Source organism: Hypomesus transpacificus, chromosome 22, assembly GCF_021917145.1.
Source record: "Hypomesus transpacificus isolate Combined female chromosome 22, fHypTra1, whole genome shotgun sequence".
Classification (NCBI taxonomy): Eukaryota; Metazoa; Chordata; class Actinopteri; order Osmeriformes; family Osmeridae; genus Hypomesus; species Hypomesus transpacificus.
The window spans coordinates 10388505-10415175 of NC_061081.1; the positions used below are offsets into that span (position 1 = coordinate 10388505).

Consider the following 26671-nt stretch of genomic DNA (forward strand, 5'->3'; position numbering starts at 1 on the left):
CAAGAGTATAGTAGAGATGATCATGGATGCAGTCACTTATAGAAACCCAGTCATACAGGAGATCAAGGTTGACAACTATGCCACTTGACCAAAAGGAAAATGCAGCTAGTGCAGACAAACCCTCAGCAGCTTTGTGAAGGTTTTAGGAGGAAACACTAAGAGCTTGCACTGCTTTTTGGGAGAACCATTAGTGCCTAGATGATAACGCCTCTGGTGCATATTCTCCAGGTGGGGGCACCGACCAATTGAAGGGAGCAGAGGTCAGTGATGAAGAAACATTTCCATTAAAGAATCTTCAACGGTTCTTCACATTTATCCATGCTTAGTTTGTCAACCTAATTAGGTGTATCGACCTTGTGTGAAACATTTACCACTAATTCAAATTCAGGTGTTCCCAGGTCTCCAACAATCCCTTTGGGTACATTCCTCACCTAGGTTCCATCTGTCAAGACATGTTCTTTAACCCCGAATTCCTGTTTAGAATTATTTTAACAGGACAACTATTTGAGCCTACCTTTCCCCCCAAAATTCAACCATTACAGTCTTGCCATTGTTTTTTTAGGGATAAGAAAGTTTCATATTTTACCCATAAAGACCATAGTGATAACAGTAATAAACAAACAGTGGCAGTATTTGAGCAAAACCTTTGTTTAATTCAGAGTTACATTTCACTTCTGGCTGGACTCAGACTTGGATGTGGACGCCCTCAGGGAAGACAGACGGCGTCTCTTGGCGATCTGTTCCTGACGCTTCTCTTTGGCCTCCTGCAAACACACACCACAAATATGTCTGTCAGTGCATACTACCTTTAAAAGGCTTTCCACAAATAACCCTGGCCAATGAGGGGCTTTTCTGTTGTGTCAGAAAGTGGCTTTGCGGCGGGTGCGTACCTTCATCCTCTTGGCGAGCAGCTTGGCGTACTCTGAGGCCTCCTCCTTGTTCTTCTGGGTGCGCTGCCTCTTCAGGGCGATGCGGTGACGCTTGTGCTGCAGCACACGGGGGGTCACCAGTCTCTGGATCCTGGGAGCCTTGGTTCTGGGCTTCTTACCTGGGGAGACACAGGTGGGAGGGGGATGAGTCATTAGCTACCATATGTAAACCTTTTTTAGTCCTTATCCAGAGTAACAGTATTTTGAAGAAGAAAAAAAAACATTAAGGATCCTTGCTGAATAACAAGCCAAATATATATATATTTAAATACAAAACTCAAACCAGGAGATCTTGGATCAAGATCACAATAATCAGATATTTTGAGAGAGCAATGCAGTTCAACCAGCCATGGTCAGAGGGTCAGGTTGCATCTGGTAAAGCAGCTTCACAGTTACTATAGCAACACGCTGTCCCCCCTTCGAGGCTACAGGCCAGCCAGGAACGGTCTACTGGTGTGCCAGACTGGTAACACTGGTTTCTGATTTTAACCCATGTAACAACTATGTGAGACTGGCAAAAATTATTTACCCAGCCAACTTAATTAAACGAAAGTTCCACAATTGACAGACACAAAGTCCTGTCACTGACCAACTCGAGCTTCATATCCCTGTATCCATCCGTGTTCACATTTAGCATGCATTCTGCCACAATTTACAGCAGTAAAAAACTCTACAAATGATCAAAGCGATTGTAATGTGTTAGCTTTAAGCATGAAAAATCACAAGGAATCTCACATGCACCTTTGTCCTAGACCACGTCTGAACGCCAGAAGCGTTTCCCCTTCTAGCGAGCAGCAGTATCGGGCTTACCTTCTTTAGTCACGGGTCTCCTCACCACGTACTGCCTGACGTCATCCTCCTTGGCCAGGTTGAAGAGCTTGCGGATCTTGCTGGCCCTCTTGGGTCCCAGGCGGCGAGGGACGGTGCTGTCGGTCAGCCCAGGGATTTCCTTCTCACCTGGGGAAAAGACGCGATGCAACGGGTCAGAGGAAATCACATTCTTGATGTGACCTCCACACCCTGAACCACTCAAAAGAACAAGCCAGCAGAACAAGTCCAGAGGCATTTAATTGAGAGAGCAATGCAGTTCAACCAGCCATGGTCAGAGGGTCAGGTTGCATCTGGTAAAGCAGCTCCACAGTTACTATGGCAACACACTGTCCCCCCTTCAAGGCTACAGGCCAGCCAGGAACGGTCTACTGGTGTGCCAGGAGAAAGCTAAGCCATGCCCCAAACTGGGCCCGCCATAATAGTTCTACAAGATCTGAGACCGTTGCGTAGCTGCGCAGCCATGGCAGCGTAGGTGCGTCACAGGTGTTCAGCTCCTTACCTTTCCTGATGATGACCAGGTTGAGCACGCTGAGGTTGGCATCCACAATGCAGCCGCGCACCGACTTGCGCTTACGCTCTCCGGTCCTGCGGGGGCGGTAGCAGGAGTGGCCCTTGCTGAGGAGCAGGCGCACGCGGCCGTGGGTCAGCACGCCCTGCTTCATGGGGAAGCCCTGCTTGTCATTGCCTCCGCTGATGCGCACGACGTAGCCCTGGGAAAGAAGTACACAAGCCGGTCAGAGCAGGAACACTAAGCGTCCGGCTTTCCTCAGTACAGAACAGCCTTCTTTTACTTCCTGAGATATTACTATATTGAGAAGTGGGATTAAACAGGTAATTGTTGCAAGTGTTAACTTAGCAATGGGTATGTACAGGACTCTCTATCTAACTAATGACTACTGTCCATTGTGGCAAATATTGAGAGCAATGCAGTTCAACCAGCCATGGTCAGAGGGTCAGGTTGCACCTGGTAAAGCAGCTTCACAGTTACTATAGCAACACGCTGTCCCCCCTTCGAGGCTACAGGCCAGCCAGGAACGGTCTACTGGTGTGCCAGGTCTTGGCCGATTTAATTGCCCCTGGAAGTTTTCCCTCCTCAAAAGAGAACCTGAGGCGGGAAGTGAAACGTGTGGCACTCACCTTCCACTCATCTCCCAGGGGGTCGGCTGCCACTTCAGTGGCCATGCGCTTCTCATAGAAGGTACGTAGCTTTCGCTCATCGTCAACTTCGATCAACTTCTGACAGCCAGTGGCGGGGAATGAGATATTCAGCTGAAATAAAAGACATGGGATTTATTAACACGAATTGCGAGACTTTTCAAAAACGTTGATGGAGATAGGAAAGTAATGTTGCAACCCATATTCACATCAATTTACATACCACCTTAATCAGCTATATGTATGACTTTGCTATATTTGCTTTGGAAGTGTACAGCGGGTTAATCAGAATCAGCTTTACTCGCCAAGGAAGTTTGCACAATCAAGGAATTTACTAACAGGGTATCGGTACTAACTCGACAATCGGATCACTTAATCGGACGTTTTGATTTGTGCATGTTAACATCAAACTATGCTTTTCAAGCAAAGTTCGCCATAATCAGATTAAGTAACATACTACAACGAAGAGTGTGATGTCTCTGGATGTAAGTGAAGGTATAACAACTAGCTCGCTAGCTAGCAACCTGCTGGTGGGCCAGCACCCTGCGAAGTTATCGTTAGCCAACTCTTGTTACAGTGCCCAGTCGTACAAAACGATTGACCAAACCTGCCTGACAGCATATGCCGGTGAGTGTTTAATTCTTCTACACCATTGCCGACAGCAATGGCTTATATATTCACATTTAGATTTGGAGTTACGTGGCTATCAATGACCAGTTGTCATGCACATTTCTTTCCTAGGAGGCGGCCATGTTTACGGTTTAACAAACGTTGTCAGCCTGCTCTACTCCCCACATTATCTATATGCATCCTAAAATCCTGAAGAACATATAACTATATCGGTAACATGTTTCCAGCCTTGAAAGAGTGGGCTTCCAGAATGCCACAAAATTAACACAAATAAACAAGTGATAAAGCTATAAAATCGTTTGTTTTCTCATACCTTCATTTTGGAAAACTGACTCGACAACGGGCCGCCACCGAAAAGAGGACGGATATCCGCCTTGCTGGCTCACATAGGGATTGACTGTCATCGCGAGAACACACTGCGTCATTTCACCCAAGGATGACCAAATTGCTACCAGAGCCTGTTTAAGGATTAGTCTATTTATTTGTCTATATTAGACATTCTCTGATGCTACCGAGAATGGAACATGAAAACAAACAAAAATATGTTTATAAAAATAATACATAAATATTTTACCCTATTACTCCTAATTTGCCCTTGCCTCTAAATGTAAATTAATCTTATAAGGCATTGTTTTTCTAAAACAAATATTTACATTTTAAATTAATAAGCGACTGATTATTTCCTAACGAGTGGTTATGCAGTTGTTTCTTGAGAAACCTACATTCCTGGTGTAGACCTATAGCACTGCGCATGCGTTGACCACATGGTACCAAAGATTACAGCGCACGCCTGTCACTCTTGTGCTCAGCCATAGGCTTGAACGTGTCGTACAATGCGATTTAAAGTAGATGAGTTTAGTATAGCACCTCGTCGTAGTTATTCTATACGTCGGCTCTCGAAACATACATCCAGTAATTAATCTGTTAGTGACCTACAGTTGACGGTTTCTCGTCCATCGACTGCAACTGCACTGTACAGTGACGGCTGCTGCTGTCCGCACTGTCCATCGAAATAAATAACTGTAGACTAGTCGAGACATGACAGATCTTATTTTTTGGGACCAGTTGCAGGCTGGCAGCTCCGATGTGGACTGGTGTGAAGGGAACTACATGATTTACCCAAGTATTGCAGAGTTTTATAACACGGTCGGTGACAGTTCTCAGCTTATGTTTCCGAATTTGAAACGTTTTTCTCGCTAGCTAATGTTTTCATATGTTTTGTTGATAGACCACTATTGCTATCTATCTTTGAGACAACGGTCCAGATGCTAGCCTTGCTCATGCATCGCACCGCTTTGTTATTAATTAATATGCAACATGCGAACTTAATGGATGTTCTATCTCACAGTTCACTCTCACAGAATTAGACAGTAGGTCAACAACAAGGACAGGCTTACGAGCACTGGTCTAGTGTCAGGTCATAGTACTTATTTACATTGCTACAAAAACATTTGATTTTGGGTGTGGGCTGCATTTGCATTTTGGACAAACGGTCCTTTTGCCTGAAACCTGCTCACTTTTAATTTTCCTTTAAATATATATATTTATAATTTTGTTTATCATTTCAGATCAGCAACATCTTATTTTTTGTTTTACCGCCTATATTAATGTGCTTGTTCCGTCAATATGCAACACATTTCAACAGTGGAATATATCTCATTTGGATTCTGCTGGTTGTTGTTGGTAAGTTGCTTGCTGCGCATGGACTCTTACTTATGCACCTCAGCCATGCTTTGTGGCAACTGCAGAGCAGACCTCTCTACTCATCATTGTGTACTGTTGTCTTTTAAACGTACTCACCCGACAATTAGGACAAGTTTTTCTTGACAGCCCAGATAACACTATATGGCTTGTCTAAATTAGTCAAAAAGGGCACGTGGAAAAAAACACACTGAGCCCATGTAACAGTTTGAATGTATGCTCAATCATTGTGGCTTCTTACTGTGGCATTTTTTGTGTGTGAAAATAAGGCCTCTAGGCGTCTTGCAGAATCAGCAGTGATAAGGAAACTCCAAGGAGACAACTCCCAGAACTTTTGGTCCCCAGGGCAACCTCAGATGAGACTCAGAGAGACAAGTAATGTACAGAGGCGGCTCCTGCTATGAACTGCCAGTAGCTACATCCTCTCTGTTGAACATCAAGGCCTAGACATTCTAAGCACTGCTAGTTATGCTTTTCATTTCCACCAGTTTATCGGCGGATGTTATTGTTGAGTTCCCAAATGTATTTTTAGGTATTCACCCTATAGAACATGTAGCGATGAACATAGGCCCTATTGGTCTCTGTTGCTTACATTATAGTTTTATTATAGGCTTTCCCTGCTAAGGGATAGGTGGACACAGACCCACTTTAGAAGGTGCGGCGTGCCAGCTGAGTTCTGTGGTGGCCTATCCCCTGTGTGACTGCTGTCTGATAATGGATGCAAAGACATTGGCCCAGAGGTCGCCGAGCTGGAGGACTCGAGGCCCTGGTGGTGAGACAGTGAGAAGCTCTGCCACGTCACTTCCCCCACTCCTAATACAGTCGAGCTAGAGCACAGATGACCTCTGACCTGGCTGGGGGGAAAAACAACGCTGTATCTAATCTAACCCCAGGCCTTCTCACTACAACAACAACAACCTTTAGCCAGCCCCTAGCTCCTTCCCTTTCCTCTGTCTGTGGAGATAGGACAGAGTGATATGGTGTTCGCTGAAACCTAATTTGTTCAAGAGGCGTTCGAGAACACAACTCTGTTCCAGAGTGCAAATGGGCAGGGTTTTGTTTGACTGTCCAAAGTTGATTGCACCCTTCCACTGCTAAGGAATGCTAGCAAAGCAACATTCCATTAAAGGTCAGCACGTTATGATACCGTGGAGTTACAGAAGTGCATCTTGGCCAAGTTATAATACATTTAATAAAAGTTGGTCTTTGACAACAGCCCACTGGATGTTGATGCTCACCCGGAAAGTACAAAATACTCTTACGAAAGCGGTGTTATGAGCAGATAATTTGACCAACAGTTTCAGAGTATAGAACTAGGAAAAGGCCTCCTTGTGCACAGTGTGTTCCTTTGTTTGGCAAGCACCCTTAGCTGTTAAGTGTTATTAAGAGTCAGCAGATTTCCTATTGTGGTTGTTTTTGATGAATGTGTGCATAGTTTCCCTCCCCTTGAAGAACTTTGTGAACTTTTCCTCTCTTTCATATTGACCTCAATTGAAAAACATCCTGCCTCTAATCAGATTAAATTAGATTTTGCAAGACGGAGATGTTTACATGTTTTGCCAGAGCAACAATGAGAACGTATATTTGTCTTTATGATTAGTGGTCATGACGGTCATTTCTTCAACAAGCATAGATTTGACTTTGTCTCTCTTATCAACAAAGGCCACTCCACCTGTCGTCCAATAGTGGTTGGCACAGGTGCACAGCAAAGATGATGGCTACTTCTGTCTGTCTGAAGCTGGTCACTTTATGTCTTCTGGTCACATATTCACATATTCAAATATGCATTTGAATTGCTTACTTATCGTCTCTCTATCTTTCTTCCCCTCCCCCCCTCCCACACACACTCGCCCCCCACCCCCCGTCTCTCTGACTCACTCAGGTATTGGCTCCACATACTTCCATGCCACCCTGAGCTTCCTGGGTCAGATGCTGGATGAGCTGGCTATCCTGTGGGTGCTGATGTGTGCCATCGCCATGTGGTTTCCTAAGAGATACCTCCCTAGAATGTTCCGGAAGGACAGGTGAGTGGCCCAAAGAGGACTACTAGTTTAGGTGTTTGTACTTTGGAGGGCATCCATGGTGGGTCATTCAGAATCTGCTTCTCTGTTCAAGCCAGCTATCAGTGCACACAACCCCTTACAAATCCTTTTTGTGTTTTGTTCGGTTTTCAGAATTACCTTTTGTTCCTTCCCTGTTGTGTTGACCATTTACAATTACAGGAACATGAGTCACATGTGGCATCATGTGAACATGCTTCAGTTAGGGTTAGTTTTCTACAAGATAGTCACTATTTTATATGTATATACAGTATTCAGAATAAAATGGTAGCAACCTAGCAATGAACTGAAAGCAAATTCCTGGTTAAAATACTTCTTTAGCCTGTGTTAAAATAAAAGAGTTTAAGTGACTCAGTAAGTATGTGCTTCCTGCTACTCTGACACATTTCCCACTTTTGACCATTTGTTGAAGTCTCCGAGGGCCACAGCGCCGGGTCATGTGCTTAATGGTATGCGTGTGTTTATTAATAGCTTCATCAGAAGACAGCTGACACCAGTAGGAGCTGTCCCTATGCTTGTGCACTAGTTTCCATTGTCACCAAGTTATCCTGTCTGTCACCCCGCTGTCATCTGGCCCTGTGAAGGAACTGAAGCCAGTTTCATGCAGCATGTCAAAGTCTTCAGGATTTGCCAAAGCGTGCTTGTGTTGGACGGAACATACACATCCCTGATTGGTCTCTGTTGTGTAAGATGTTTTTTCTTCATTTTTCTCTTCCAGGACAAGGTTCAAAGTGGTGATAGGAATCTTGTCTGGGATCACCACTGGTCTGGCCTTCGTTAAGCCTATTGTCAACTCAGTGTCACTTATGACTCTGGGCATCCCCTGTACTGTTCTGCTCATCACTGAGCTTAGAAGGTGAGTTCATGCACACCAACACACACACACACCTTTAAACTAATGTAGTTTTACATTCATTTCCTCCCTCCCACTGTGAGACAAGGTCATTGACATTCATGCTTTCCATGACGATGAGGTGAGGCTGAGAACTCCTGAAGATAGGATCCGAATGACATCGTAAATAGGGAGAGAGGCTCCGAATAGCATGTTTCTGTATTTGTGTGATAACAAGCTCTCTAGGCATCTCCCTGTCTTGCCAGCTGTCAGATGGGACCAAAGGCGTCAATAAATCATTTTTACTGGGGCACGTGCCCCAGCATAAATCTGCTGTGCCCCATTGAAATCTAAAGGTTGAGTTTTAACAATTTACTTTATTAGTCAGTGCATTAATATAGGTTGATAATCCTGGAAAAAATAAACGCAGTATCCCAATCAACACAAATCAAAGCAGTTTAATCGAAAACACAAACCGATGCCCGCAGAATTCCATGTCAGCGCGCTCTTCTGAGCTTGCCAAATAGCCACTGCAGCACGCACACAGACGTCCAGGTGTCGGACTCGGCACACAGAATTAAGGTAGGCTAAGAAAACATTACAAAAGTAAAGAAAGTTTCTTAATGATAGGCCTACCAATCATCATATTTGACTACAAAACAATATTACATGAAGCTCAAAAAAACAGTATTTGCACTCAAATGAATGCGAAAAAAGTGTGCATTCGCATTAACTATTGATGTCCCTGCCAAAGCTGATATCAAACTTGTGTCCCCTAACTGTTGTATAGGGGGTTTAAGCAAGGGGAGTTTCTATAGCCTAGTAGTCCATTGTGCGCAGCAAGCTTGAAAGAAAAAAAAGGGATATGAATAGGGGCCTTTGCCCCAGTAGAGTTTGATGTCTAACAATGCCTCTGGAGGAGACACTAAGGGGGTGGGGGTTTGGAGGGGTGGTGTGTGCAAGAGTGACTGGAGCAAACGGTAATGGTAAAACTTCAACAATATCTCTTGAAAATAGAGCAATCTCTTGAACAATTTAGTTTAACCTCCCCATTGAAGAGATTTTTGGAGAAGACATCAACATAAAACTCTCTATTTTGTCCTGGAAGGGCTAACAGGAGCTGACGTTTGGTAAATACAATTTTGATGGGAAAAGTGGTCTACCATCATGTGTGGCCTTTACGGGCACGAAAGCTCAAAGACTTGTGGCAAATGAACGTTGCAGGCCTGTACTCTGTTACCACATTATATACTGATGTCACAGCTCTTGGTATTCTCTATTTCCTTCCTGTGGACCATGTGACATGCTCTCCATATCTCTATTTCTGCACTTCCTCTCACTTGTGTGTGTGCTTATCATTTGGTTGCCAAGTTCTTCGTCCTTGATGGAAGGCCAAATGTAGGCACGGCTTCTCATGGTAGATTACCCCCTCACTATACTGCGCACATCCATTAAAGATATATGAACGTAAACACACTCACACGCTAACATTTACAATACATGCAAACACACTTTATCCAAAGAGGCCTGGTTAGATAACTAGCATGCACATGTGACTGTGTACAGTGCCCTCCAAAAGTATTGGAACAGTGAGGCGAATTCCTTTATTTTTGCTGTAGACTGAAAACATTTGGGCTTGACATCAAATAATGAACGTGAGACCAGAGATCAACGTTTCAGCTTTTATTTCCAGGTATTTACATCAGGATCTGATGCACAACTAAGAAAATATCACATTTTGTTTGAATCCACCCATTTGTCATGTGATCAAAAGTATTGGAACAGAAATACTTAAAACATATTTAAGTGAATAAGACTTAATATTTAGTTGCAAATCCTTTGCTTTCAATAACTGCAGCAAGTCTGTGACCCATTGACGTCACCAAACTTTTGCATTCTTCCTTTTTGATGCTTTCCCAGGCTTTCACTGCAGCCTCTTTCAGTTGTTGTTTGTTTTGTGGGGTTCCTCCCTTCAGTCTCCTCTTAAGCAGGTAAAATGCATGCTCTATAGGGTTTAAGTCTGGAGATTGACTTGGCCAGTCTAACACCTTCCATTTCTTGCCCCTGATGAACTCCTTTGTTGTTTTGGCAGTGTGTTTTGGGTCGTTATCTTGCTGCATGATGAAGGCTCTGCCAATCAGTTTGGTTGCATCTTTCCTTAAATTGGCAGACAAAATGTTTCTGTAGACTTCCGAGTTCATTTTGCTGCTGCCATCATGTGTTACATCTTCAATGAAGATTAATGAGCCCGTCCCAGAAGAAGCCATGCAAGCCCAAGCCATGACATTACCTCCACCGTGTTTCACAGATGAGCTTGTGTGTTTGGGATCATGAGCAGTTCCTTTCTTTCTCCAAACTTTAGCCTTTCCATCACTTTGGTAAAAGTTAATCTTTGTCTCATCAGTCCATAAAACTTTGTCCCAGAATTTTTGAGGTTCATCTCTGTACTTTTTGGCAAATTCCAGCCTGGCCTTCCTATTCTTCTTGCTAATGAGTGGTTTGCATCTTCTGGTGTAGCCCTTGTACTTTTGTTCATGAAGTCTTCTGCAAACAGTAGATAGTGATACCTTCACTCCTGCCATCTGGAGGTTGTTGCTGATCTCACTAACAGTTGTTTTAGGGTCTTTCTTTACAGCTCTCACAATGTTTCTGTCATCAACTGCTGATGTTTTCCTTGGTCTACCTGTTCGACGTCTGTTACTTAGTACACCAGTAGTTTTCTTCTTCTTCAGGACATTCCAAATGGTTGTACTGGCTATGGCCAATGTTTCTGCAATGGCTCTGATTGATTTTCCATCTTCTCTAAGACTCACAATTGCTTGTTTTTCACCCAAAGACAGCGCTCTGGTTTTCATGTTGTTTTCACCTCTGAATACAGTCTGCATAGACAAAACCTATCTTACCCAATCTGAACCTGAGTGTAGACATTCAGTGGTATTTATTGATTGAATAATGTATGTAATAGGACACACCTGGGCAACAAAACACACCTGTCAGTCACATGTTCCAATACTTTTGCTCACGTGACAAATGGGTGGGTTCGAACAAAAAGGTGATAATTTCTAATTTGTGCATTAGATCCTGATGTAAATACCTGGAAATAAAAGCTGAAACGTTGATCTCTGGTTTCACATTCATCGTTTGATGTCAAGCCCAAATGTTTTCAGTCTACAGCAAAAATAAAGGAATTGGCCTCACTGTTCCAATACTTTTGGAGGGCACTGTATGTCTGTGCATATGTGTGTAGGTGTGTTTGTGTGCCTGTGCATGCGCTTCCGTGACTGGTGCATCTGGTCCCTGTAGGTGTGACAACCCGCGTGTCTTCAAGCTGGGTCTGATCTCAGGCATCTGGTGGGCGCTGGCTCTGCTCTGCTGGATCAGCGACAGGATCTTCTGTGAGATGTGGTCCTACGTCAACTTCCCCTACCTGCACTGCGCTTGGTACGTTTGTGATGCCCCCTCGTGCTGAGGGTTATACCCTGTGGGTTCGGAGAGACTTGATGACGGTCTCCTTGTGGTAAACTTGTTCAGAGAAGGTCAAAACCCTTATGTTGAGGGCCTTAAAAGGGCTGCAAAGCAGCTCAACTGGGCCACAAGAAAATGCAGTTTGAGTATTTTCACACAGGGTTTGGGTTAGCTAATCACTAACTGTTTCCTTAGGCGTGGCTGTCTTGTCTCTTGATGATTACTTTGTTATTGTGGCATTTCACAGAGATCTGTGTAGATGTTGTCTTGGTGTCTACTGGGTATCTACTGGGTATCTATTGGGTATCTACTGGGTATCTACTGGCTATCTACTGGCTATCTACTGGGTATCTATTGGGTATCTACTGGGTATTTACTGGGTATCTACTGGGTGCCTTATGGTCTCCCTGCTCTTTCCTCAGGCACATCCTCATCTGCCTGGCGTCCTACCTGGGCTGTGTGTGTTTTGCCTACTTTGACGTGGCGACCGAGGCACCAGAGCGGGGTCCCGTCATCATGTTCTGGCCCAACGAAAGATGGGCCTTCATCGGGGTGCCCTACATCACCCTGCTGTGTGTCAACAAGAAGTCTTCAGTCAAGGTCACATAGGTCTTGTTCCTGCTGCCCGTGCTTTCCACATCCAATCTTCCCTCAAGTGCAGGTGTCTGCTTGGTGTGTGCCCAAAGCATGGCCGGGTGGGGTTTTTACATTGGTGGAGTTGGTTGTTCAGGGTTTCTCTAAATGAAGTATGAATCAAAAGTGGGGGCGGGCGAGTCTCCAGACGACATTCCCTTTTCTTCTCTCTTCCATCCATTACGAGACAGATTCAGGGTTAAGGTTTACACATCTAGACCTCTTTACAATATGCGTCTGCCCAGGGGACTCAGATGCAACCCCCGCGGGGCCTTGAGGGCCCAAAGATCCTGCCAGAATGGGGTTTGAATCAGCACGGTGCATCATGCAGGCGTTATGCCAGGCAGTTTCAAGGGGTGATTAACACTTGTATTTTGAAAACATTTATACATCACTCGTATCAGTGTTAAATTGGCTAAATTGGTGCTTTTGCAATGACTGATAATGGGTCTTTCAATAAAGAACCTCCTCAGATGGCTTCACACGTCCTTATAAACATATTTGAAATGTCCAGTGTGGGGAAGTGTAGGTACTCAGCTAGGCCATTGTGAAATTATGTCAAACAAAGCAATGAGGCACTGAGATATACAAATAAGATTATGAAAGCTAAGCTCTTAACCTCATGCCTAGTTTTACAATGCCCTAAACAAATGATGGACAAGCTATTTTGAATATGTTTGTAAGGAAACTACTAAACACTAATAAAAAAAGGTCATTTCTAACTACCTGAATAGGCTTCATCGATCCAAATGACCAGAATTTGCAAAACAGAGTTCTTGGTCCTGGCTTTTGTGCTCTATTTCGTTTACAGCACACCTAAATAATTTTAAGGACAGTGTTATAAAAGCACTTTGAGAGAATGTCTGTAAAGTATTACTTCAGTTATCTTCTCATATTTGTATTGAGTTTAGAGTCTTTGTGTATGTCCTCCAAATGTAAAGGGAAAAATGTGTACAAATATATTAGGGACATCAAGATGTAGATTCTCAAGGGCACAGGTACCGGGTTGAGCTGGAGAACAGTTTATTGAAGGGTGGTTTGATTCCCAGCTAATCATGACAGTAAATTATAACCAATTACATATATATTTTATGTGAAAGGCATGATGAGTAAATAGGTGAAATGTATGTTTCTTCTGTTGGTGTCATCTTCTATGTTATTTGATGACAGTGTAATTGCCATGCGTGGTTAAGTCATCCCCATGTTGGGAGACTGGAATGTTCTGTGGTTGTCACTCTCTGTGGCCTGGTTCTTAAAGTTGCACATAAACACAGTTTTATTAGGAAAACAAACAAAAACCAAAGTATTTCAACATGATGACATGATTCAATACTTGTCATTCTACGTCTACTATCAGACATCCTCTGGTGACTGATGTTTAATAACTGACATGTATCGGGGTTTTGAGGCAGATGTCAGACATCACTATTCCCAGTTAAGTCATGGTTACTTGTGCCAAAATGTTTGCAGTTTTTATTTCTTTTTTATGTTTTGCATGGCATGGTTTCTAAGTAGCGGTGTGAGTGCAGAGTTTGGTTGGTAAAGACTGTAGAAATGACCATATTTTTGTGAAACTTAGTCTTTTTCCAAACACCAGGAACCTCATTCAGTGAGATGATCGGTTGTCAAAGCATGGACGGATTGTTAATGTTGTACTGCTTTACTGTTTGAAAGGAAAGGATTGTCATTGGATGCATTGTCAAGACACTATCATGTATTAACAAATTGCCATTTCATCTTAGATTAATACTGTTCATGTAGAAAATTGTTGAACTAGGGTGAGTCTTTTAGGAGTGAGATTGTGGGTAAAAGAAGAGGACTTTATTACACTTGGGGAAACTAATTTGCTTGCAAGCAGTTGAGTTGCATGGTATAAACATTTAAAGGCAGCACCAAAAAAACCTAAGAAACACCTGTTTCAAGACTGTCTCCAATGATGTGATATGTTTTGTAATCTAAGGTATTTCATATAGCCAAAAAAGTATATATTTTTTTAAGAAAGAGTAATGCACAACCAAAATGTATTATTTTGCTGAACGCATATTTAACAAAGCTCCTGAGGTATTATTACATTTGTACTGTCAACCATTGTAAAATGGGATTCTCAAATAGGTTTCAGGTATTTGTATTAGATGTGAGGAAGATGGAAAAGCATCCGGGGCCAGTGTGTGACAAGCAGGGTGAGCAGCAGCCCAACATGGTCATCATCACACAGATGCTAACCTGGTGACTCCCATCAGTGTGTCATGCCTTCACAGCTTTGTAGCTTTGCCAAAGCGCAGCCTGCTACTCAGCACTGCTCTCGTGCACAGTCCTGAAGGCCGAGAGTCTTTAGGTGCCAGGATGGTTTAGGAAGACATCTCCCGAGACACTGACTCGGTTCAAATGCACACATCTTTGGGGAAATCACTTATGTGCAAAATAATTGGAATGGTGAAATCGTTAGACAAACTGACTGATTCATCCAATTATATATAGATTACTGAAAACTTTGAAAGGAGACAGGAATGATTCATTGCTATATGCTATATTAAACATAAGTGTGTGTGATGATAGCATTTTTTTATCTGCAAGTTGAAAGTGAAGTCTATTCTGTGAAGAGGTTATTCTCAGTCTGCCTCTGCCTGCAATGACAATACAAACAAGTTGCACAACAATATTTATTTTCATAATTTATCCCGTTTTCTAGACAAATATTTGTAATGTGAAACATTTAATAATTTTAGTATTTTACTTATATGCAATAAAACTGCCAACATTCAAAATGATTTACTGTCTTGGTGTTTATTTACTTCCAATTGTATATTAATCTCAGTTTTCCCTACCTGTTATGTTACAAAAACAATATCTTATGCAGACAGCTTTAGATGTAATGAGTGTGAAGTATGAATTTGAAGAGAAGGTACAGTCCTGTACATGCTGTGAATACAACCTTGGGCACAAGAGGGCACCATTGTAGTGCATGACAAGGGGAACCATTTTATTTCATTGCTGCATCTATACGGACAGCCATTGGATGGCGCTATTTCAAAACAAATTTGAAACCGTGGAATCAAGGCTTCTTAATCTCAATAAAAAAATGTCTGGGACCATGTACTGAATAAACCTACTGTTTAGGCTACCACTGATACAAACTCATTGAAATAGATTATGTAAGAAAAGGCTAGGTAAATCCACTAGCATAGGTCTACTACAAAATATTGTCTGATGTAATGCGTAAAAACGCAATATTTGCTGTATTTCTTGCGGTCTCAAAAGAAAGCAAATTATAGATTTTTTCCACGAAAGGGAAGCACATATCACTCAAAGGAAATATAACAGCCTATTGAAGCATGACTAGTTTCCCATAGGATCAAACAGGGAATGAGTGTCCTGCGAATACCTTTCATTCTTCAGCGCGCAATGACAGTCCTCTACCACCTTTACTACCGTAAATATGTGCGTGTTATCTTTACATTTCAGCTGCACAGATTTGCGTGTAAATGTGACAGGTGAGCATTGCGCGCAAGACGCACGGCCTACATCGGGGATTGACGCATTGCATTTTCCAAAGCAAAAGTTGTTCCCAAGCACCAGAGTTTCGCAGTCTTCATGACGAACCCTCTGTAAATCAGATAACTTGATTAAATTACTTGAATTGCTTGTCATCGCCCAATATAGGCTACATTGTCGGTATTTGAAAACGATCTTACCTGTGAGAACGGTACCGCGTGACACATCCCGTGTTCCTCGTTCGTTTTTATTGGAAAGATCGACATGATTTCCGACTGTCTTCGTTGTAAGAAATTGATCCAAGACGATTTAGCTTGATTCTGTCGAACATTGTTAATGGTGGCGGCTTTTGAGATTTGTGTGTTGCTAGTCTGTACTTGTAGATGTCCGTGACGCGCGGCAACATTACGCGATGTATTTATCATCTCTTCTATTGGCCATTTCAGGTTCCCAGGCTCAAAACCTGCACCTTCCTCGTGACGTGCAGTCCTTGCCCTAAGCCCACCATTTAAGCCTTGCAAGTCCTCAAACTTCTTTCCAAAAGTCGACTGAAATCTGTATCCGCATATTTCAGTTTGCAGAACGCAAAATATCAGAGTTGCAAAAATGATCATATGCATTGCTCGTGCAACTTGTAACAGCTCGTTACACAGAAACTGCCTCACTTATGAAGCTGGAGCGTGAGACATATATGGCTCTTGTGGGCTTTGATGACAGGCCAAGTGGTCCAAATTGGCAGCTAAGGTGCTGCTTCAGCCAGCTGTTTGAGGCAGTATTTCTCCTAATGTGTCCTGTTTTCAAAGGAGTTAAGCCTAGCATTTGAGTTTCCGACCCGTTCAATTAGGCCAAACCTTTTGTTTGCTTGGATTGGGGTTCAACTAATCAACCACTGAAGGAGGCTAGGCTATGTAGGCCTACTTTATGGTAACCTGACACTGTACACTACTCAACTTGGAACTGAAGTAGGGTTGATCACGATTTTTTGGCTCGATTGTCCGTTAGCGGCATGGCAGTTTTCTTGTAGGTTATAGCTGTTGGCTATTTATAATTTTTTTTGTGTGTTTTTCAACTACTCGTGTAACCTATTATGGCTTTATTTAGTTGTTGTAGCCTCAACTAAAGCTTTGAGGCCCAATGTTCGTAATTAATTTGTTTATACCTATTATTTGGCATCTTGAAAAGCCCAAAACTGGCCTGGTGTGACAGCGTCATGAAAACAAACAAGGATAAACAGGCATTCATTGACATTGACAAATATGACTATTTATTATCACTTTTTCTCATGCTCGCCGGGGCCAGTGGCGTGTGGACACCAGCAGGGGCACCCGGGTTTTCTTTTCTTCGTACCGCTGCTAGTAGTGGCCTACTGCTCGGCTAGTAGCCCCACCATATTGGAGGAAGTCCTTCCTACGCCAAGAAAAACTGCTATTGGCTCCCGCTTGGGTCCATCACATAAGGGCTAAACCCTAGTTCAGGGGCCAGATAGAAGACGGACGGTTTTAATCTGGTCCAGCTCGTAGGATTTATTCATCCGTTATCCTTAACTGCAGGCTTCGACAACAAAAAACGTTCGGAAATTCAATGTCAGTAGGACAGCCTACAGTAACAGATATTCCGCAGCAATGTCAACACGACTGCAAGATGCTGGATGTTATTAAACGGTGAACAATTGCCGGAGTATTTCTCCTTGTTGAGGCGCAGAGGGTGGATTTTGGTACCGATTTGTCAAACCCAGACCGTTAGATGTGATTTATATTGGTGGGATACATTTGTAAGATTGTACAAATGATGTCAGGAAAGCATTTCAAGGCTCACGAAGTGAGCTGCTGCATCAAATATTTCATATTTGGATTCAATATTATATTTTGGGTAAGTGATACCTCGCTGATGTTTGTCAAGACTTTTAAGGCCTGGGTTTGTTTCGATGTTGACAATTTTAAGCGGCATTCACAGGACATGCATTTACGGTGGTCATAGTTGTGTTGTCAATATGTTATTTTTTGTTCATCGCAACCTGCACTTGGTAGAAAATGCAACGCAAACAGGTCATGGGTGCCCGCATTTGCAGGTCTTAGATAAATCGTCAATGATGAGTGGGTGTAAACAATAAGACACGCTGGTATCATGCGGCTGTTTGTGGACCTTCACAGTTTCAACGGTCACGGCCAACATAAATGTGTTTTTTTCTTTTCATAAGTGCTTCAGAGATGATAATCGGCTTTTTCCCCTTCCCACTCGTTTTCATCCAGAGGCCGTATGTGATTACGTCATAAATGTATTGTCATCTCGGAGCAGTCAGTAGGCTATGCAGGTCCCAGTGTATCTCTATCGAAAGCCTAGGCCTAGATGTTGGCTCCTCTCGGTTCGTCATCGTATGGATTTGTCAGTGCTCCACCAAATTATGTGGTCCATGACGCTTTAGGCAAAACTCTCCCCCAGTCATCTCATATGACAGACAGGGTCAGAATCCATAGAGCTGCAGCCAGGTAGGCTGCATCGAAGTCAAACAGGAATAAGAGGTTCCCTATGCCAACTGAAGTTCAGATGAAGTGAAGTGGGTTCAGTAGGCTATCAGGAACACACTGACACCTGTTTGATTGCACCCCCTCTTCCAACCTGTCATATGAATGTACCCATTCAAACTCAAAAAGGCCGAAATAAGTGCTGAATTTGGACTTAAACAAAAATAGAGGTCATATGCATAGGACATGAAAACAAAATATGTCAAATACACTTTATATAAACCTGTCAACATTAACATGATACAGATTTTGTGCATTTACCTTTGAGTGAGATAGAGTCCAATAGGGCCTTTATTACATATGGCATCTGCTCAGTGCTTCTCTGGGCCAAGATGCTCATTTCAGGAGAATGTGGAGGTTGTCATGGTAACAGTCATTCATGTGAATTAGTTTTTGAAGCAATTTACTTTGTCTAGCATTTGTAAGGTGCGATTTGGAAATACTGAATTTAGAACTTGGGCAAAGATGACAGTACTGAAAATAATGTGGGGCCAAAAGCTAAAAACTGGATTTCATAACTAACGGGAAGGGAGAACACACTTACAAGCTTTTTTTTTTTTTACCACTCAGTAGAGTTTTCATGTGTTTCTTCATCTGTGTTTGTAATGTGTCATGTTTACCACTGGATTATTCACCTCCTAATGCACAACTTTAACAAAGGTGTCATATTCTCTCACACCAAACTTCTCTGGAAAGATCTACCTGTATTTCTGCTGGAGGAAAGCTTTGACGCCTTCTTTCAGTGCTTTCAGGCTGATTATAGATGAACTCCAGCACAGGAAAGGTCGACGGTATATTTCTGACGGTTGATATGAAATATTTAGCATTTAGGCGAGTGGTAGTGAAATCTTCCAATTTTATACAGTGTTTGTCCTTAGCACTGTAACATCCTGCATCTACAAAGGGGACTTTGGTACATATCTTGTAGTCCATACATTTTCTTAACCAAAAGTCAAATGGTTGTTAGTATGTTTTAGAAAAAATGGTTTGGTCTGGACTCAACAAATTGGTTGTTTTATATTTTCTGTATATTTATTGAATATCTTGTATCTCTCTGTCTTTCTCTTTACAGTTACTCGGAGTGGCATTCCTGGGCATAGGGCTGTGGGCATGGAGCGAAAAGGTGAGCAGATTGTTGGTCATGTAGAAAGAAATCAAACAACAAACATCCTATTTAGAACAACTGCACACCTTCATGAAAGTAAATCAAGGTGTTGAACTAAGTTGCTACTTTTTGATGTCACAGTTTTGTTTTGAATCCTGTGTACACATCACTGAACACACACACTTCAGTAAATCCTAAGTATAAAACAAGGAAGGGTTCTCTGGGAGTGAACTGGATGTTATGATAACCACACAGGTGGGAAGGGAAACAATGACATTGAATACCCTTTGTCTTTAAGGTAAAAAGTCATTGTCAGCTGCCTTCTTCTTGGACTTTGTTGTGGTACCAGAGGCATACATTCTCAGTTCTTCAGGCAGGGTTTTGTTACAGCTATAAGAGCTTAACGTGCCCATGGCTAGTATCACCTCACACACTTGTCACCCAAATATGTATTGTCTCCTTGTTCTGAAAAAGCAAAATGTCAGGAGGACAATAACCAAGATCCTTCTCCTTCTACCTGTGTGGGAACCCCCCCCCCCCCCCCCCCCCCCCCCCCCCCCTCTCTCTAAACGATGGTGGTCCACACCCATCCGTCTGCATGCTCTCACTCCTGGAAAAAGAGGACAGAGTGAAAGCACATGTCTTTACTCAGTCTAAAAGGAATGTCAGGCTTTCCTGCTGGAAAACCTTCCTTTCACAATGGCTCTGGGAAGGACTCGTATAAGGACACATACATCGACTGTATTTATCCTACCCCCTCATGTTAGGCTCATATTGAAGAGCTGCCATGTGGGTTACAGTGTGTGTGTGTGTACCTAGTGTTTTCAGTAACATTCTACAGGGAAGAATACAGTGTGGCTAGCATGAAAGAAGCATTATGAATGACAAACACAAGTGCTTTTTAACCCTCTCTCTCTTTCTTTCTCTCTTTCCCTATCATTATATATTTCATTCATATATTCTCTCTCTCTGACTCATGGTCCTCTAGGGTGTGCTATCCAACATCTCCTCCATCACAGACCTGGGGGGTTTCGACCCTGTGTGGCTCTTCCTGGTGGTGGGCGGGGTCATGTTCATCTTGGGCTTTGCTGGCTGCATCGGGGCACTGAGGGAGAACTCCTTCCTGCTGAAATTTGTACGTTTAAAAACATATATTATTTGATTGTAGTATTTCCTTGGCTAGCCTACACCCTTACATAAATCCATTTATCAACAGAAATCAATTCATTAATATTTTGAAAGGAGCATATGAGTGATCATATTATAAACCGAATAATTGGAAGACATAGTATAGAATAGTAAGTGGTTTTAATAGAAGATTCAGTCTTGTTAGCTTGGCTGCCTGTAAGACACCATCTGGGAAAGCTCTCAGTTCATTGACCATGCGCATCATAGCATTGTCATGGTTACAGCACAGAGGTTTTTTGGACGGAAAGATCATGTGAGTAGCTGGAAAGAATAACAACCCAAAAAAACACCAACAGTAACCTGTGTCAATGTCATTTCTGTTGGTCAAGTTTCATGTCTGTTTTATGCAGACGGAACTTGCAGAAGGAGGAGGCATAATGCAAGGAAATGCTTTCAGACTTTTTTTCTGACATATTGTTGACCTTTTTAAAAACAGTTTTACAAAAATCGAATTGTGGTTCCAGTTTTCCGTTTTCCTTGGGATCATCTTCTTCCTGGAGCTGACTGCTGGGGTTCTGGCCTTCGTCTTCAAGGATTGGATCAAGGACCAGCTCAACTTCTTCATCAACAATAACATCAGGGCATACCGAGATGACATTGACCTGCAGAACCTCATCGACTTCACCCAGGAATACGTACGAGAGATTTAACTTCTGCTCAAGCTTTGGAATGGGCTTCTGTTAGTGTAAAAAAAAAAGACATTCCAGCCTTTACTGGGATGTATAAGTCTTTTGTGGTTGGGAGGTTGGTTATTCCACATGCACTCACATGCATTCCATTTGCCCATTTCTATAGGCCACATTAGAGCTTTGAAGCCAGACTATAACATTTCACAGAATAATTATATAATAACATCAAGAGATTTAAAAAGAAATATAAAACAAATGTTTTGTTGATTGGCTGTTTTAGCTACGATCAACCTTTCATTTCCTCAGTCACTTACAGAGCACCTAAAGGGAAAATAAAACACACTGAAAGCTAGATGTACTCTCCCTCGAGCTCAACTGGAGAAATCATGCCTCAGCCCATGATTCATTCTATTGGTTTCATTCTGTAGATACTGAGAAGCAGCCCAATATACCAAACTGTTTGGGAATTGTACCCAGAGCTTGGGCTCCAAAGTGGAAAATTACTTTTCAGTTGACACCACAATTCCCAAGGGACGCACATCTCTCAAACAAGGACCAGTAGTGTTCTCTAATCTCCATAGAGCAATTTCAGGCTAGATAAGGAAACCCTGATACACCCACACTCGTTCATGTTTAGAGCCTGTTGTTCACACATGGGGCCAGACGTTGTTAATATCTGAACAGGATGTGGATGGGTAACAGGGGGGCCGTTTTGTTGTGTTCTGTTTAGTGGGAGTGTTGTGGAGCCTTTGGCGCGGACGACTGGAATCTGAACATCTACTTCAACTGTACTGACTCCAACCCGAGCCGAGAGAAATGCGGTGTGCCATTTTCCTGCTGCACCAAAGACCCTGCGGTAAGCTGTCCTCTACCCCCACAAATCACTGCAGAAAGTTCATAGTTGAGAATTTCTTTCCGGGTCACGGTGAACCCTGACTGAAGCACTGACTGCCCACATCTGAGATGATTATAGACAAATTCACAGCAGTCCCTCGATAGTTAGAACATGTCATTTGAGGTTAGGGCAAAAAATAGATACACTAATCATGTCCTTACCGAGGGCCCGTCCTAGTGTGACTCTTATCAAGGACATGGCTTGACTCCAACAGGACGCTCATGCTGCGTTCCATTTGTCATCGGAACTGGGAATTATGTCACACCCGAGGTTATCGCTTTACAAAATCCCAATTGAATCAGTTGTAAAACGAGACGAGAGTTAAGAGTATACACTACTAATATACACTATTGCAAGCACCAGTTCGACCGTTTTTGTGCTTACGACAATTTTAATGAGACACAAATATACAGAATTGCTCAAATAAACAGTCAAACTACATCTTCTAATACTTTTGATACGCGCTGCTGCCATCTTGGATGTTGAACTCAATTAAGTTTGGTTCCTCCGACTTAACGATTCTGAATTCCCACTTGAGGTTCCATTTGATACTAGGTCAGAAATCCACACTCGGGGATGTCAAATGGAATGCAGCATCAGTCCTCAGATCTCCCAGAGACTGTCAGGAACATTATTAACAAGTAACCAGGATGTCCAGTGTTCCACATGGTCAAGAAATAATGTCTCCCTGTCGCTGATATCAAGAGACTGCGATACTCTGTGTTCATGATCAGGAATAAGAGTTGATCTTTACTGCAGAAAAACCTTGGTCTTCATTATTGGTGGTTAAGAGGGCACCATTTAAGTCTGATCTAGGAGTTATATTCAGGAAAGGGATGAATAGACAGTGTCCAGTCTATTAATAAGTGTGTCTCAGGCTTGATGTTGGTGTATGGGAACTTATGGGCACCAGTTTGTTTGTGACATTAGGTATATCACAAACTGTGCTCAAAAGTTAAACCAAATAATCCAAACAAGCAGGGTTTTCTCAGGATGTTGATGTTGCAACAGAGCACAGTTTTACTCTCTCACAATCAACACCAGATGGTGTGTGTCTTGCTTTCAATTCATATCGGAACACTCATAAGAGCACTAGTGTAAAAGCACTGGAAACAGTAATCCTAGCTTGTATTGCACTAAAGCGAACACTAAATGAAAGTCCCCCCCCAGAGACCAAAGTGTTGATCTTCCAGCTCTCAGTTTGAAGGTGCTGAGTGTAACAGTTTGGTGTTAAGTCAATTAAGCCAACGGCGATGTGAAACTTCCTCTTGGCCTTTTTACAGGAGGACGTGATCAACACCCAGTGCGGCTATGATATCCGGGCAAAAGCGGTGAGTCGGGCAGTGTTTACGTTTTACAGTGTGTTCCCAAACAAGAAACGTCCTCGGTTATGGGATTCACAGCTATACTGCACTCTATTCTGCTCTACTGTACTCTTCTGCTCTACTCTACTCTGCAATAGGGGACCTTTGAAGATAACAAGGGGTTATGGCATGCACTTCAAAATCACCATGGAAAGTATTTTCCATAACAGAGTGCTGTTTTACTCACTAAATTCTGGAACTGACGAGAGTTGACTGGGTCATTTTGGCTCCATGAGGTCATCACTACTGTACCCCACCCAAGTCACCACGGCTCTCCTTCACTACATCCCTAGTCCTCCAGACTCTGCTTTGAAATAACTGGCATGCTCGCTTAGATAGCTGCCCACAATTAATCATGGTTGAGCAATGTGTTTTGGTAGAGACCCTCTCACACTTATACCCCCCCCCTTCCCATTCTTTCCCCACCTCCGTCTCAACTCTCCACTCCTTCCCCTCCTTTTGGTTTGACCATATGCCATGGTAGAGAAAAGAAGGAATAGCTGTATTTCTTTTTACTTATAGCCTTAATCGTGCTTGTGTGTGTGTTCTTAGGACTCGGAGCAGAGGACTTTTATCTACATAAAAGGCTGCGTTCCTCAGTTTGAAAAATGGCTTCAAGACAACCTGACAGTGGTGGCAGGCATATTTATTGGAATAGCATTACTTCAGGTACGGAACATGTCAGGACGTAAAATGTCAAGTTGTGTTGTCAATATTGTTATTTTGTCATGTTATGTAGGCTCTTATAGTTTGTTCAATTGATATGTATTCAAACCTCTTTTAAATTCCCATGATTGTCCCTTTTCAGATTTTTGGGATCTGTCTAGCACAAAATCTAGTGAGTGACATCGAGGCAGTGAGAGAGAGCTGGTAAGAAGCACTACAAATGCTTGTGTGAAAAGTTTATTTTCAGCAACTCCCTCGACAGCAATCCCGTGCCTTGGCACTGACATAAGAATGCAAGATCATATAGTGCAAGGGTGCCACATAGTGGACATGAATAAAAATGCAATCCTTCAATTGAATGTTGTATCGTTTTAAAATTAATTAACTACTTGTATTCTCTTTTAGTTTGTTTACCTGAGGTCCCCTGTTTCATCTCGGAAAACGGAAGGATATACTTAAGGTTACTTTACACTGTTATTATCCTATACATACATTTCTAATTATCCTGAAGTCTGGTTCAGCATTTTCACCGTCCTATCTCACCTTAATTTTAGACCAGTAACTATAACAAAGACAAAAATAATAAGCTTTTCAATGAAATGTCTGTGATATTAAGATGTGCTGTGTTTACCTGTTGCAGTTTTGAAGTCTTGAGGGCATCTACAAAGGGAGAAACACGGTAGTCGACACTTGGGAACTGTACAGAAGGAACAAGTCTGCTTTCTCTGTGATGTGTATAGAATCATTTTATAAGAGTTGTTTTTATATGTTTCACATCGGCGGTGTCAAGCTACTCGCAAAGGGTGGTGAGGCAGACTTGGGCCAAGTACATATGTTAAACACATGGGGTGCACTGGATTTACCTTGAAGTAAAATCCAAATACGACTCAGATATACTTTCAAATACTGTCAAAGTATTCGATTTTTGTATTTGACCCAAGTCTGTTCTTTGTGAAGTGATTCTGACAATGCAGTGCATGCCTGTTAGAAACAATAGAAACAGCATTGGGTCTCCTACCTGTATTTCTTTAATGTTATGAAGTAAGTTATTGTACAGAGTAGCCTACTTAAGATTGACAGGTTTGCTGAGTTGCACTTTGTAGAATTTGTCATTGAATTTAGCAGTTACTGAATGACAATATTATATTGGAATAAGACAATTCAACATTGGACTTAAAGGTTACACCCTAAAAACTTAAAGGACTGTCCTTTCATTTTATTTATAGAGACATATTCTGCTTTTTTTTTTTAAACCTAATGCATAATGTTTAAGGATGCTGTTTCTTGAAGTTGATAATCACAAACAGAAAAATGACATGAAGTGTTTAAAGAGTGTATGATTTGTCATACAGTTTACTGTTCACGGTAGCAGGCTTTATATGGGGTTCATTGTGTCATGTAAAGTTAACAGGATAGGTTTCTTAAACCTTGGCCAAATGTAGACCAGTCTCTTCTGAACATTTTTTTTACAGAAACTGTGGGATTGGCATGTTAGGGTTTATCTGAGAAATTCCCAAAGGCCTTGAAATGTATTTTGGTTTTATTGTGACCCAGATTCATATTATTTAACTCTTTGGTGTATGGTCTTTAAATCTGAGGTGAGTTATTAAAACTCTCGACTTAATCTACATCTGGTGCTTATTTGTTGTACTTTGGTGTAGTCAAATTTTTACCAACCTATTGTTGTTGGAACATGTCATCATCAGCTCTTTGGGTATTTATAAATTGACTGACACCAGCCAATTTAAAAAGTGAACTGAGCCAGAAAAACCATCTTCCTCTGATGAGCATGTTTTAAATATAGATTAAATAATATACATTAAATACTGATCTGGATCAGTAAAGTAGCCAATAGAGGCAGTATACCATTAGGCTTAAGCTTGTAAGCATTTGAAGTCAATGGCACAAAATAATACAAACTAGGTGAACCTTGTATAAAACAATACACTTGACCGGACTGGCAATGCTGTAATTTCCACTGAAATCTCTAATAGCATCCATCTTCACTCAGTGCCATAACGTGTGGTCTATGTGTAATGTTCTTTCATTTCATGTCTTCTCTATTTCATGTAAATAACTGAAAAGTAATTTGTAAATATATCTGAATAAATGTTTGGTGCTTTGTACAAAACGTCTTATGACAGAGTTATTCCAAATTGGCACAAAATCGCTTACTGACTTCATTATTCTCTGATCGCATATTAGGTTACATGTTCATTTGCAATATTCAGAACAAACTGTAATAGTGGGGGAAACATAACTTTATACTGTATATAAATGGAAAAACAATAGTATCCAATTTGACTGTGATAGGTTTTTGTTAACCTGAAGGGTTTGCTTTAATGCAATATTACAAGCTCACATTAATACGGTGAAAGAGCAGACACCTTATGGATGGGTGGTGTTATGCGACATTCTCAGCACTTTTCCACGGTAGACTATATAGGCTACCTGTTGCAAAAGGTTCCTGTTCCGGTGATTGGTCTGGTTTTAATCTCGAGCCATGATTTACTTTTAGTGTACAGCTAGAGTGCAAAAAGATTCATATGGCATGGCATAGGCTAAATTATATTG

At 42.0% G+C, this 26671-nt stretch overlaps 3 protein-coding genes and 2 long non-coding RNA genes across 6 annotated transcripts; 2 read left to right on the plus strand and 3 right to left on the minus strand.

The window, feature by feature from the left end:
- Positions 1-632: 632 nt before the first annotated feature.
- On the minus strand, positions 633-3937 carry rps6 (ribosomal protein S6). Its single transcript, XM_047044506.1, has 6 exons — positions 3859-3937; positions 2898-3029; positions 2260-2470; positions 1740-1886; positions 891-1048; positions 633-764 (listed from the first exon to the last, which is right to left on the minus strand). The coding sequence occupies exons 1-6, from the start codon at positions 3862-3864 to the stop codon at positions 669-671; spliced, it is 750 nt and encodes a 249-aa protein (XP_046900462.1). The 5' UTR covers positions 3865-3937; the 3' UTR covers positions 633-668.
- Positions 3938-4325: 388 nt separating this feature from the next.
- acer2 (alkaline ceramidase 2) lies at positions 4326-15004 on the plus strand. 2 transcript variants are annotated; one of them, XM_047044500.1, is made up of 6 exons: positions 4326-4691; positions 5114-5228; positions 7129-7270; positions 8025-8162; positions 11442-11579; positions 12026-15004. In XM_047044500.1, the coding sequence occupies exons 1-6, from the start codon at positions 4584-4586 to the stop codon at positions 12210-12212; spliced, it is 828 nt and encodes a 275-aa protein (XP_046900456.1). In that variant the 5' UTR covers positions 4326-4583; the 3' UTR covers positions 12213-15004. The 2 variants fall into 2 exon arrangements, with proteins under 2 accessions (XP_046900456.1, XP_046900457.1); XM_047044501.1 differs by lacking the exons at positions 4326-4691; positions 5114-5228 and adding an exon at positions 5249-5621.
- LOC124483934 lies at positions 14881-16577 on the minus strand. The gene is made up of 2 exons (XR_006957927.1): positions 15929-16577; positions 14881-15839 (listed from the first exon to the last, which is right to left on the minus strand). It is a non-coding gene; the product is annotated as an uncharacterized LOC124483934 (long non-coding RNA).
- Positions 16578-17152: 575 nt separating this feature from the next.
- LOC124483909 (tetraspanin-5) lies at positions 17153-25725 on the plus strand. Its single transcript, XM_047044503.1, has 10 exons — positions 17153-17597; positions 19323-19373; positions 20344-20490; positions 21008-21178; positions 21903-22028; positions 23351-23398; positions 23984-24100; positions 24240-24301; positions 24503-24557; positions 24738-25725. Exons 1-9 carry the CDS (start codon positions 17514-17516, stop codon positions 24513-24515), a joined length of 819 nt encoding a protein of 272 aa, XP_046900459.1. The 5' UTR covers positions 17153-17513; the 3' UTR covers positions 24516-24557; positions 24738-25725.
- LOC124483939 lies at positions 19913-23765 on the minus strand. The gene is made up of 3 exons (XR_006957932.1): positions 23619-23765; positions 20377-20481; positions 19913-19965 (listed from the first exon to the last, which is right to left on the minus strand). It is a non-coding gene; the product is annotated as an uncharacterized LOC124483939 (long non-coding RNA).
- Positions 25726-26671: the final 946 nt, after the last annotated feature.